Source organism: Pantherophis guttatus, chromosome 3, assembly GCF_059756535.1.
Source record: "Pantherophis guttatus breed Tessera chromosome 3, ASM5975653v1, whole genome shotgun sequence".
NCBI classification, from domain to species: Eukaryota; Metazoa; Chordata; class Lepidosauria; order Squamata; family Colubridae; genus Pantherophis; species Pantherophis guttatus.
The window spans coordinates 209,815,834-209,828,749 of NC_142065.1; the positions used below are offsets into that span (position 1 = coordinate 209,815,834).

General features: G+C 42.7%; 2 protein-coding genes across 37 annotated transcripts in view; one reads left to right on the top strand and one right to left on the bottom strand.

Moving 5' to 3' along the window:
• The first annotated feature begins 5,492 nt into the window (after positions 1–5,492).
• RPLP1 (ribosomal protein lateral stalk subunit P1) lies at positions 5,493–8,685 on the top strand. Its single transcript, XM_034436041.3, has 4 exons — positions 5,493–6,240; positions 6,408–6,482; positions 8,319–8,433; positions 8,559–8,685. The coding sequence occupies exons 1-4, from the start codon at positions 6,169–6,171 to the stop codon at positions 8,636–8,638; spliced, it is 342 nt and encodes a 113-aa protein (XP_034291932.1). The 5' UTR covers positions 5,493–6,168; the 3' UTR covers positions 8,639–8,685.
• Positions 8,686–9,375: 690 nt separating this feature from the next.
• PTK2 (protein tyrosine kinase 2) overlaps positions 9,376–12,916 on the bottom strand; it is a 239,852-nt gene continuing 236,311 nt past the window's right edge. For all 36 annotated transcript variants that reach the window (XM_087890946.1, XM_087890944.1, XM_087890943.1 and 33 more), the window contains 2 exons: positions 12,567–12,647; positions 9,376–10,590 (listed from right to left, as the gene is read on the bottom strand). In XM_087890946.1, coding sequence (XP_087747072.1) covers positions 10,378–10,590; positions 12,567–12,647 — 294 coding nt within the window. In that variant the 3' untranslated portion in view covers positions 9,376–10,377. The remainder of the gene's footprint in view (positions 10,591–12,566; positions 12,648–12,916) is intronic.

The following is a 12,916-nucleotide window of genomic DNA, read 5'->3' on the forward strand; positions in this document are numbered from 1 at the left end:
TGGCATGATGATCCATAGGGTCATGAAGAGTTGGGCATAGGGACTGAACAACAAAGTTCCCTTCTACTTTAACCATGCTAAGCAGCCTTTTTTTCCCCTACTCCAGTTGCATTATATGCCCAAAGAATGAGTCTAATTCTGTTTGATAATTAGAGCCACAATTGAGCTGTTAAGCCCAGGGATGATTGACCAACCAATTCTTGCAATCCATGGGTTATCTCCAAATCCATAATCTGAAAGGGTCAGTCTTCTTTCTCTCCTTCTTTCCCCAATGTCCATCTTTTATATATAAACATACAATACATAATCATTCAGTGTATCATCCGAGTAAATCTTTTGTGTCTTCTTCTTACTCCTCCAATCTTTATCATATCTTGATATTATCATTTCATTTATTGTAACATTTCTCCATTTAATACATTTATCTATCCTATATATGTATATCTTCTCTAACCAATGATAAAATTGCCCCCATATCTTAAAATATTCCGATTCCTCTCTTTAATTGTCAAAGTCAATCTATTCATTTCTGCACAATCCAATATTTTCTTAATTACTTCTCCCTCTGTCGGGATTATCTCTGCTTTCCATCTTTGTGCAAATGCTATCCTCGCTGCAGTTATAACATGTATAATCAAATATATATTTTCTTTACTAAATTTCTCTGGTAAAATACCCAATAGGGACAGTTCAGGTTTTAAATCTATATGTTGTTGTATCATTTCTTCTAACCATGTTTTAATTTTAATCCAATAATTTCTCGCTTTTGGGCATGTCCACCACATATGGTAATACGATCCTGGTATCTGATGGCATTTCCACCATTTAGCTGATTTATCTTTAAACATTTTTGCCAATTTTTCGGGTGGCATGTGTCATCTGTAAAACATTTTATATTGATTCTTCTTATATGCTGTATTCCTTTCCCATAGCTGCTGCCATTTATCTAACTCAATTGAGTAGCCAAATTTTTTTGCCCAGACTATCATTGTTTACCTGTTGTTCTTCTAATTCAATACTAAGTAAATGGTTATATATTTTTTTAATTATGTGTTCTTCTGTTCCTGTGAGTAGCTTATCCAATTCTGTCATTTCTAAATAGAATCCATATAGTTTAGCATCTTTTTCATACCTTGTTTGAATTTGCATTGGGTACACCAGTCCATCTCAATCCCTTATTCTTCTATTTCTTGTTTCCCTTTCAATTCCCCCTTATCTCTTAGAATATCCTTATATCTAAGAATATTTCTAATATTAATAATATTTGGATGTATTAATGCTTCCATTGTTGATAACCATGCTGGTATTTTCAAATAATATTTATCTCTAATCTTCTCCCACGCTAATAACTGCATTTCTTACATAAGGTCTTTGAAAATAAGTATGTATCTTCTGCCATACCATAAAAAGTCATGGCATCCCAATTGTAAATCATGATCTTCCAAATCAATGTCCATCTTTCAGAGTATATTATTATTGGGGAATGGGAGCTTTTTACTGCTCGAATCTTAATAATTATTGAAATACCCTTAACAGGAATGATCCTGCCTCAGTTTGTCATTTGATTCCTAGAATTAATCTTCACTTCACATCTAAAACGTAATGCTCAGTTTCCATCCAGAAAATAAAACTACTACCTATCTTCACTTGTCTGTGGAGATTGTGTCATCCAGATTATGGTTGTCCCAAAAGTGCTTGCTTTTTTTCAAGAAGCAACTGGATTTTCTGGGGGGGGTTTTCAAGACGTTTCGCTTCTCATCCAAGAAGCTTCTTCAGCTCTGAAGAAGCTTCTTGAATGAGAAGCGAAAGGTCTTGAAAGAAAAACCAGAAAGTCCAGTTGCCCCTTGAAAAAAAAAAGCATCTTTGGAACTATCTTCATTTCTTTACCGTCAATTGGGAGTTCTCCAAACATGAAGGTTGTCTTTTTAATAGTTAGCAAACCACATTTCTCACTTCTCATTTTCACTTTCCTAATGACTTTCACCATTATTTTTAGTCAACAAAATTATGTCATCTGGCCGGTTTCAGCATCTGAGTTTAATTCCATTTGTTACAATCCTATGGTTTTTACAATATATCTGCCATGGAAGTCAAATATGGTGATAGTATGCACCCTCATCTTCCTTATTTCCCTATTCGGAATCTCTCAGTTTCTCCAGATTTGGTTCTTTAGTAGTGCCCATTGTCTATGTAGATTCTCAATCTTCCAGATCATGATTGTCCCAAAGGTGTTTTTTCAAGAGGCAACTGGACTTTCTGTTTTTTTCTTTGAAGATGTTTCACTTCTCATCCAAGAAGCTTCTTCAGCTAGTGTCCATTGTACAGTTTTCTCAAAAAAAAAAAGTAACCAATTTATTCTGGCACATTCATTAGCCTTTAATTGTCCCACATGTTGGCATCTTCTATAGCATCAAAACTCTTACCATAGTCCACAATGCTAAGTAAAATCACCTTTGTTCATTATATTGTTCTTCCTCCCAATTCATTTTATTTCAATTATCTGATCTCAAGTTCCTCTGTCTATTTGGTGTTTCCCTTGCCAAATATAGCTCTTGTCTAATCTGTAGGTTCTTGGGCAAAACTTCCCTTCTAAGTAGTTTCTTCAGTGACTCCGTAATTTGCTCAAACCCTTGCAACACTTCTTTTGTACAGAAATTCATTCATTCTATTCACTTATTAATTCAATTTTTATACTGCCCCATCTCACTGAAAAAGCGACAGGGCCACTTGCAATATAATAAAAAAGTAAAAAAGAGAATACAAAACTATAAAAATTAAGAAGATTAATAGAAAGCTAAAAACCAAGAGGATGGGCTACGTGGCAGTAGGGATCTTCTCTCTATCCCATCAGCCACCCGCAACACTCTCTTTATATAACACTCAGTCAAAAAGGCAGCAATGTAACAATACAGGTAGCCAATTAAAGTACATAATGAAAATAATACGTAGATTTGATTGGCAACTTGTTGAAGGAAACTACTCAAAAGTGGTATGGGAAGTTCAACTTTTAGGTAGACAGAGCTAGGTCTAGTAGAGCTCAGAAGTCCATGGTTTCCATAATGAGTATCACTTTATCACAAGTTATTTTGGTTCTGACTCACATAGGATTAGACCTTGCCTTTGCCTCCAAACAGTTGCTTGATGATCTGGGTGTGAAATCTGCCACAGATGGCAGTGAACAGATCACTTCCTGCTCCAGGTAACCAAGTAACTGTTAGAAGAAATATCCTTCTGGGGTATTTTTCCAAGTGGGGAAAAGACACTGGAACATGGAGACTGCTTGGAAAGATGGTTTGAGTTCCTGAACAGAAAAGGGAGAGATGCAGTGAGTCCCCGGGTTTTATGCCATCTCTGGCTTTGAACTTCCTGGGGCCCTGAAAGAGTATCCTGATTGGTTGTCAGACTCCCAGGGGGTGGGGTCTTAGCTAGCCTTGCTGGCTGATGTAATCTTCCCAGGTGCCATGTGGTGAGTTTCTGTTGCTAGATGGGTCCCATTGTGTTAGTTTCTGGGTCCTATTGTGTTGCAGATGATGGTCCATTGACAAAGGGTAGGGGCAGGAAGATGGGAGTTGCTTCATCTTTAAAACATGCTTCTCCATTTCTCATCCAGGGAAACGTAATATTCTGCCTTTTTAATATTTCCTAAAATATTTCATTCTTCTAGGAAAGGGGTGGGTGCTAACTTCCTACATAACAGAATAGAATAACAGGTGGAGACCTCCTAGTCCACCCTCTGCTTAAGCAGGAGATCTTATACCAGGGCTGTCAAACTCACGGGCTGGATGTGTCACATGCTGGCCACACCCACGTCCAGTTTAGCGAAGGGGGGAAAGTCACAATACGTCACGTGACGCCGCCGTGATGATGTGAGTTTGACATCCCTGCCTTAAACCATTTCAGACAATTGGTTGTTCAATCTCATTTTAAAAACATCCAGTGATGGAGCACCCACAACTTCTGGAAACAAACCCTTTCACTGATTAATGGTTCTAACTGTTAGGAAATTTCTCCATGGTGACGCAGGGGTTAGAGCAGTGGTGGGATTCAGCCAGTTCGCACCACTTCGGGAGAACCGGTTGTTAACTTTCTGAGCAGTTTAGCAAACTGGTTGTTGGAAGAAATCATTAGGGCAGAGAACCGGTTGTTAAATTACTTGAATCCCACCACTGGGTTAGAGTGCAGTACTGCAAGCTACTTCTGCTGATCACCGGCTGCCAGCAGTCTGGCAGATTGAATCTCACCAGGCTCAAGGTTGACTCGGCCTTCCATCCTTCTGAGGTGGGTAAAATGAGGACCCAGATTGTTGGGAGCAATATGCGGACTCTGTAAACCGCTTAGAGAGGGCTGTAAAACACTGAAGTGGTATAGAAGTCTAAATGCTAGTTCTAGGGTGGATCTCTCCTTGATAAGCTTCGTTCTGTTGCTTCTTGTCCTGCCTTCAGGTACTTTGGAGAATAGGTTGATTTCCTCTTCTTTGTGGCAGCACCTTACTTTTGGAAGACTATCAAGTCACCCCTAGACCTGATTTTCATTAGACTAGACAGAGCCAATTCCTGCAACTGTTCTTCATATGTTTTAGCCTCCAGTCACCTAATTCTCTTTGTTGCTCTTCTCTACATACTTGTCTCAACATCTTTTTTTATATCATGGATGCAATCTTCCAAGTACGGTCTTACATTAAAACTTTATAAAGCTGTACAACACTTCGCTTGAACTTGATTCTATCCCTCTGTTAATGCAGCCTAGGACTATGTGGCAGCTTTTTTGGCGGCTGCGGCACACGGCTGGCTCATATTTAAAAAGTTGCCACTAGGCTATTGAGTGCCACATATTTCCTCTTCGGGCATAGCCCCATTCAGATGGTCCACCCCAGACACTGTATGGCGTCTCCATCCGGTGGCTCCTGGAATATCTTGTGGAGGGGTTAGCAACTGGTTGTCCCCCCATTTTTGAGGGCCAGGGGACCAGCAACGCTGTTTTTCAACGAATGGCCCTCAGGAATACCTTCTCTATGCTTAGGACCAGCAAACACAACCGACAGGGTTAATAAAGCCGGATCTGGGCTGCATAAATGCAGATGCCCAACAGGTGGCGAACAGCCCAATGTTGCCATAGACCAGGGGTGGACAAATGTGGCCCTTTTTACAACCTGTGGACTTCAACTCCCAGAATTCCTGAGACAGCTTGGCTGTCTCAGGAATTCTGGGAGTTGAAGTCCACAGGTTGTAAAAAGGGCCACATTTGCCCACCCCTGCAATAGACTAATCTTCACGTGCTGCCCTCTAGCGACCACTCCGGTTTTCCTAGTCCAGATCCACTTCAGTTTAGTCCGGATATTCGCAGCTCGGACCAGCCTACGAACGACACTAGAGTGCCCATCTTGACCGGCGGGAGTGCTTCGGACTGCAACTCCCGTCGTCCCTAGCTGTGACGCAGAGGGATGCCCGACCGCCTTTCCCGACCGCCTAGTAGCGTATTTCCGGCGCCCCGATAACGTCATCCGGAAAGAGGAAACGGGAGTGGCGGAAGTTTTTCTTCACCATGAGGCATCTTCATACGTTCTCTCTGATTTCCGGCCAAGAAGCCGTTTCCTCCGGAAGAGAGGAACGCTACCGAGTTGAAGTCCAGCCCTTCCTCTTGGAGGACTCCGATTGAGGAAACACGGTTTCGTCGGCTTCTTCGTTTTCTATAATCCCTGTCAGTTTCATTTGGGATATGGGCGGCGAGCGGGTCCATTCCTTTAGGTTTTTATATTCTTTTATATATTAATATATATATTAATCGACAAAGCACTATGGGGCAGGCTTGAAAAGGCCTCAGCGGCCGAGATCAATATCACTCTCACGGATTGGTCCGAATTCCTCTTTCACTGGGGAGCGCTAGTCGCTGTGATTCGCTTTCCAAGTTCTCGCGGGAGCTAGCCCAAAACGGAGCCCCGCCCCGCGGCCGAGCCGGATTGGCCAGTGCCTTCCGTCTCCTCTATAATTGGCTACCTTCAGGCCAAAACGGCTCGCGATTGGCTGCGTAGATACTTATAAGTGCCGGGCCAGGTGGCTCCCCTTCTTCTCAGTCCTGCTCTCTCGTGGCGTGGAAGGTGCTGCGTTCTTCAGCCGAAGCTAAGGCCGCGTTTCCCCGGCGACTGGCACCGCACGCCCCCGATTCCTAGCCATGGCCTCCGTCTCCGAGCTCGCCTGCATCTACTCCGCCCTCATCCTGCACGACGACGAAGTCACCGTCACGGTGAGAGGCGCGCGGCGGGAAGGCCTCGTGGCCGGTCCGGCGTGGAGGAGGCCCGCCTGGCTTGTCGCTCCGGGCTGGGCCTGGCGGGAGGAGGGAGACCCCCCAGCGAAGCGTTAAGGTTCTATATATTTGAATTGTTTTAAGCGGTGCCTTTATTTCGTTTCCAGGAGGATAAAATCAACGCCCTCATCAAAACGGCGGGAGTGAACGTGGAGCCTTTCTGGCCGGGCCTCTTTGCCAAGGTAAAAAAAAAAAACCAGGCAGCTGGAAGATTCCAGTAGTCCTCGCCTTACGACCATAGTTGGAGCCCAAATTTCCCTTGCTAAGTAAGACAGCTGCCAAAGCGGGTTTTGCCCACTTTTTTACTGACCTTCCTTGCCACGGTCGTTAAATGAATCGCTATGGCTGTTAAAGTTAGTAGCTTGGTTGTTAAGTGAATCCGCCTTCCCCCTCGACTTTGCTTCTCAGTGGGTCTCTAAACTAACTAATCTAATCTCCTAACTCTCCCTTTTAAATTGGCTTTTAAATCGGGTTTTAGATCTCTTTTAGATAAATTTGGATGTTTTAATCTTTGAGCCTAAATTATTTAATCTGTTTTTTAATAGCTTTTAACTTCTATATGTCTTTGTATTTATTTATGGCTGTTCACCGCCCTGAGTCCTTCGGGAGTAGGGCGGTATACAAATATGAAAGAAAAAATAAATAAATAAATAAAGGGGGGGAAATCACGTGACACCGGGTACACTGAAACCGTGGTAAGTACATGCCAGTTGCCAAGCATCTGAATTTTGATCACGTGAGCGTGGGGAAGGGGGGAGAATGCAACAGTTACAATGTGAAAAATGATCCAGAGTCACTTTTTTCAGGACCGTTGTAACTTTGAATGGTCGTTAAACAAACGGTTGTAAGTCGAGGACTACCTGCACTTTCTTAGCTGCTTTTTGCCAGTGCAAATCCTGGGAATCGGCAGCATTCGTAGGGTGAGTCATAGTTTAAGCATCAGTCTTGCTTCGGAGTAAAAAACAGAGGAAAGGGAGGCAACTTGACACATTAGGAATTTCCTGGTGTAAAACTGTCGAAGTGAAGAAACCCCCCAGCCATGGGCTGCCCTTCACTAGTGGCCAACAAGGCGGTGTCCCAACACCAGTTCTACACAGTGGGACAAGATACGGTCCTTGATGTACCTCCCAACACTGCAGGACACTTTTTAAGCATCTAATCGTAGTTTTTTCAATTTTTTGTTTTGGAACTTTAAGCCACCCAGAGCCATCTTGTAAGGGGAGATGGATGGCATAAAAATTTAATAAAATAGTTTTGTGATACAAGTGCCTTCCTGTGGGCCTCTAGAGCAGGGGTGTCAAACTTGATCCAGCCCATGGCAGTGCTTTAATCTGGCCCGCAGGGCCCGCCTGGAAATATCAAAGGACCGGCCCGTGGTGCCTCCGCTGGCCAAAACAGGCTGCTGGGGCCTGCGGCCTGTTTTCGGCCTCCAGCAGCACTCTGCTAGCCAAAAATGGGACGCACGGAGGCTCTGCGAGGCCTTCACGCACCCAGTTTTGGCTGGCAGGGTGTTACAAGTGTCCCTCCCGTCTCCCCACCGGCCCATGAAGAACTACAATGCTGATCCGGCCGTCAGAAGAAATCCAGTTTGACATCCCTGCTCTAGAGCATGTTACAACTTTCTGTAGTGCTTGTTAACCATGGCGACTTTTTTTTTTTTTTTTAAATTTGATTTATATGCCGCCCTTCTCCGGAGACTCAGGGTGGCTTACAATGCGCTAAGCAATAGCCTTCATTCTTTTGTATATTTACACAAAGTCAGCTTATTGCCCCCACAAACTGGGTCCTCATTTCACCTACCTTAGAAAGGATGGAAGGCTGAGTCAACCTTGACTTTTAAGACATGGACTTAAAGTCCCAGAAGCTATGCTGGCTAGGGAATTCTGGGACTTGAACTCCACAAGTGTTTAAAAGTAGCCAAGGCTTGAAAAATGATGTTCCATAAAGGTTATACAATGAAGTTTGGCCCTTCTTTGAGCCGGATGCTAAAGCTTTGGCACTTTCTAATTTGTGACCAGGCTCTAACCAACATTGACATCGGAAGCCTCATCTGCAACGTGGGAGTCGGTGGTGGTGCTCCAGCCGCATCAGCCCCTGCCGGAGGAGGGGCGCCTGCCAGCGGTGCTGCTCCTGGTGAGTGGAATGGCTTCTTTCAAATGCATTTGAGTCCACGTTGGCATTGTCCCTTCTTTTCAATTATGTGAGGTGGGGTAAAATTTCTCTACTTGGCTTAATCTACACTATTACTTGTTTTGTAGCTGAAGAGAAGAAAGAGGAAGAAAAGAAAGAAGAGTCGGAAGAATCCGACGACGACATGGGCTTCGGTCTTTTTGACTAAGCTGCGTTTTTTTCTACTCTTTATAATAAAGAGAAAAACAACTTCAATTAGAATTGGTCTTTGTTGATGAGTAGTGCAGGTGCAGGTAATGTTTGTGTTTTTCCACTACTACAGATTAGTGCATCAGTTCTTACATATAACATTACTTAGGAGCAATGCTGTCCTGCCTAGGAGGGGAGTGAAGGGAGTTTTCACACCAAATGCATTTTGGGAAGGTGGCTGATGCAAGCTACAATTTATGAAGCTACAATAGCACTGAAAATAAGTGATTTACGACCGCTTTTTTTATGCTTGTGAACCTCAGGAGTTTGACATTTTGGATACTTGCCAACTGACTCATGACGGTTGCAGTGTCCTGGAGTTATGTGATCATCTTTTGCGACCTGACAAGCAAAGTCAACGGGAAAGCCAGATTCGTTTAACAACCATGTTACTAAGTTAACAATGGCAGTGATTCACTTAACTGGCAAGGAAGGTCGTAAAATGGGGCAAAACTCTGCTCTCTCACTTGGCAACAAATTTTGGGCTCTATTGTGGTTGTAAACCAGAGGATTACCTGTAGGTCTAGAATTTTCTTACCGAAGAGTTTCCCGTCATTTATTTTAAGAAATATAGCAAGGAGACATTAATTGATTAGGACCACTCAAAAGCACTGGACCCTCGTATCCTTGAAGGGGCTCGCGTTTCTATTGTTCGTTAGACAAACTTAAAAAGTAGAAATTATATTTACATAGACATTTTTACTCTCTTTAGAGAAGCCGGGCTGTTTGGCACCTCCTTTCTCCTTTTATTGAAGGGTTTGCAATTTTGCATACTTTCAAAAATGCCTCATTCTCTCCCGCGAAGGATACATGCATTCTTAACAGTTCCACAGTCAGGCACTTGATGAGTTGAATTCAAGCAGTTTTAAAATATTTATCATGGCTTTAATCTTTCTTTATAAATTATATAAAAATGGGGGGGGGAGGGAAACATGGATGGTTACAGAACTTCTAAATGCAGCTCCATTTCTTACTTAGAAGGAAAACACCTACCCAAAAAAACAAAAAAAAAAAAAACCCGGGCATGTTATTCTGGTGACAAAAGACGACAGTTCTTGGTTGTGTTCTACAGCTACGTTCTGCCCCAATGTTTTGCATACATCCACATGGAAGTAGGAAAACAGATGAGGAATTTTTTTTTTTTTAAATTTGCTTTGAAATGAGATACTTTGAAAATATAGCTTTTTTTAATCTCTCTGTAAATTGTGATTAGCATTTTTTTTTTTTTTTTTTTTTGTGGCATTATTAAGTGTTCCAATAAAAAAGGGGTTCCAGTCAACAGTAGTTCATAACATTGTGGGAAAGAATTCTCAGCCCTCGGGTGTCCCAGAATTCTTCACACGATTTCGGATTTGCAGCTCAAAAAAAAAGAGTTCCTTTGTCAGTTTTCTTTTGTCTGGATGAAAGAAAAAGCAATTCAATCGTTTTAAAATATTTCACATTCTGAATGACGTGAAGAAGAAGAAAAAACAACCTGAAAGGGTTTCTAAGATTTTGTTGCCTTGTTTCAGTTTTTGGATTTTTCTTGGCATTGATTTAAAAAAAAAAACAAAATACTTGAGAGAACCAACGAGTTGCCACTCCTGGACTGAGCCGTCCGTTCTCATTCCTGCTGAAAGGCTTTGCTGCCCTTCGCTTATTCGGTAACGATCCTTTTCTCAAAACTCTGCAATGCAAAATCCGTTGATCTCCACACTTCTAGTGAGGCCTGGACTGGCCAAGAGATTTTAGCCTGGCTTGGTCGATAACATCCAATAAGTTTTTGGCATCTACGGCGAGGGCGTGAGCTGCGGTCAGCATCTGCTTCTTGTATTCTTGCTGCAAACTAGTCATAACGTACTGCTGAGCCAGCTTCATCTTGTTAATCAATTCCGCCAGGTCAGAATTCAACAGTTTCTGAGCCATCTCGATCTGAAAGAGGAGGAGAGTGCAGAGTAAGAAGCTGTATCAAAATACATCTATAACCGTGATGGCGAACTTATGGCGCACATGCCCGAAGTGGAACACACACCGGAAACCCAAAAACCAGCTGGCTGGTGCAGATGCATGTGCTGGCCAGCTGGTCTGGTTTCTGGCGCACACATGCATGCTGCCAGCTGGTCTTTGTGAGTGTCGGAGCACCGGAAACCTGAAGACCAGCTGATTGGCGTGCATCCGTGTGCTGGAAACGTGCGCCGGCCAGCTGGTCTTTGGGCTTCTGGTGCTCCGGCGTGTGCATGCGCACGTTCCGGTTTGGGCGCTTGATGTCGAAAAGGTTCGCCAAATTTAAAGCAAAATGAAAGCAGGAAAAAGGGTCACTAAATTAATCCCAAATGAATAAAGGCCAGGATGAGATAAGCATCTGAGTTTGGTAGTTTTCTTCCAGACGTTGCATTACCCAAAGCACCTTCTCTGCAAACCTCACTCTTCTTGTGCTGATGATGTTATTTAGTTGGCTAATAAAACCTCTGCAAGGAAACCAGGCTCAGCACCAAGGACTCCTCATTTCAACCCTGAGCTACAAATGTCCCAAAGATGCTTTTTTTCAAGAGGCAACTGGACTTTCTTGGTTTTTCTTCGCTTCGCATCCAAGAAGCTTCTTCAGTTCTGACTGGATGATGGGGAATGTCCAAAATGTGGACTGCTGGTTTGAAAGAGGGATCAAAGAGGCCACTTATATCAAAATTGAACAGAATCTCTCAACAGAGGGGGAGGGATACGGTATCTATCTCCAGTCTACAACACAGTCCTTTCAGCAGTTCCAAGAAGGCTCCACACTCCTTTGCACTACTCAAGTGACCAAGGACACAGATAAACCTCCAAGTGGCCTCAACAACTCTTTTAAAAAGGATGCAAATGACCATCTGTCTGCAAGGAGTATCAATCCTTCCATTCTCGACTATCCAGTCAGAGCTGAAGAAGCTTCTCTGATAAGAAGCGAAACATCTTCAAAGAAAAAACAAACTCCAGTCGCCTCCTGAAAAAGCACCTTTGGGACGATTGGAAGGAGATGTTTAACTCAGATGTTTGACTTCAGAAAAGTCAACCAAGGTGAGATGTGATGGCATTCTTCAAAACCCAGAAAGCATCTCGTAGAAAGTCAAGATACGAGCCTTCTCATTCCGGAGGGCAGAACGTGGAATAATGGGTTTAAGTCACAAAAGGAAGATTCGGACTTATCTTGCATGGAAGGAACAAAATGGAGTTTGTGTATCCCATCACTTGGCCTGCCACCAAACAGCATCATGAGCATAAATCTTGTGCAAATCCTCTGCAATGATTGTCAACCTCAGCAACTTGAGGATGCGTGGACTTCAACTCCCAGAATTCCCCAGGCACTTCATGCATCTCAAGATTGCTGAGGTTGAGAAACACTCTGCTAGTTCTTGAAAGTATTAATGAACCCTGGTACAGAATTTTTCTTATCTCTGGAATTTTCTAAAAAAAACCCAAAATCCTTTGGATTGTGATAAGAATTCAAGTGGCAGGCTCAACTTAATTGACGTGATTTAATGATTTACTGTTTGTCTTGGAAGTGAGCAGAGTAGAGGGTTGTGTATTGTGTGTCTGTGTATGTAATATTTGCGCACATACGGTAAATAAATTGGGCTTTCTCTCGCATCAATCACCCTCTCTCCTTTGGGGTCCAGTTACAAATCCTCTTCTTAGCTGCAGAGTATTTGAACTGCCATCAAATGAAGCCGCTCATTTTTACCAATTTACACAACCACAAACTTGGCATCATTATTATTATTTTTGGTTCTTAAATTCTTCACCTTTATTCCAGCCTAAAATCTAATGAACTGGCTGACATGTTAGTAGAAAATAAAGCAAAGCCCAAACACTTTAGCATTTAAATAAAATCATGGCAGGAAGAAAGATTTAAAAAGGGGAAAAAGGGCTCATACCTCTCTGTGAGTGCTTGCTGGGAGGACCAGAATGGTTTCATCAACTGTTGCCAATAAAGTTCGCAAGGCCAAGCCCACCTCCTACCACAAGACAATGAAACATCATTAAATCAGATTGAGCAGCGTCATTCTGACAAAAACACAAGACACAAATCTGCATCCTTCTCCAAAGTGCATAAAGCAAATACAAATCGGTATATTTCAAACGCTCTGCAACATCTAACCTACGGCAGATTTTTAAATTTAATTGAATTAATTCAATTTATATGCCGCCTTTCTCCAAAGACTCAGGGCGGCTCAGATCCCCCAACATAGCGACCCTGAGATATTTTGGATTACAATTCCACCGT

What these genes read in the sequence shown, in the direction of transcription:
- RPLP1 (XM_034436041.3), top strand. Translation starts at nt 6,169, where the DNA reads ATGGCCTCCGTCTCCGAGCTCGCCTGCATCTACTCCGCCCTCATCCTG. An exon ending in GGCCGGGCCTCTTTGCCAAG is followed by an intron (nt 6,483 to 8,318) that starts GTAAAAAAAAAA and finishes ATTTGTGACCAG; the next exon opens with GCTCTAACCAACATTGACAT. An exon ending in TGCCAGCGGTGCTGCTCCTG is followed by an intron (nt 8,434 to 8,558) that starts GTGAGTGGAATG and finishes CTTGTTTTGTAG; the next exon opens with CTGAAGAGAAGAAAGAGGAA.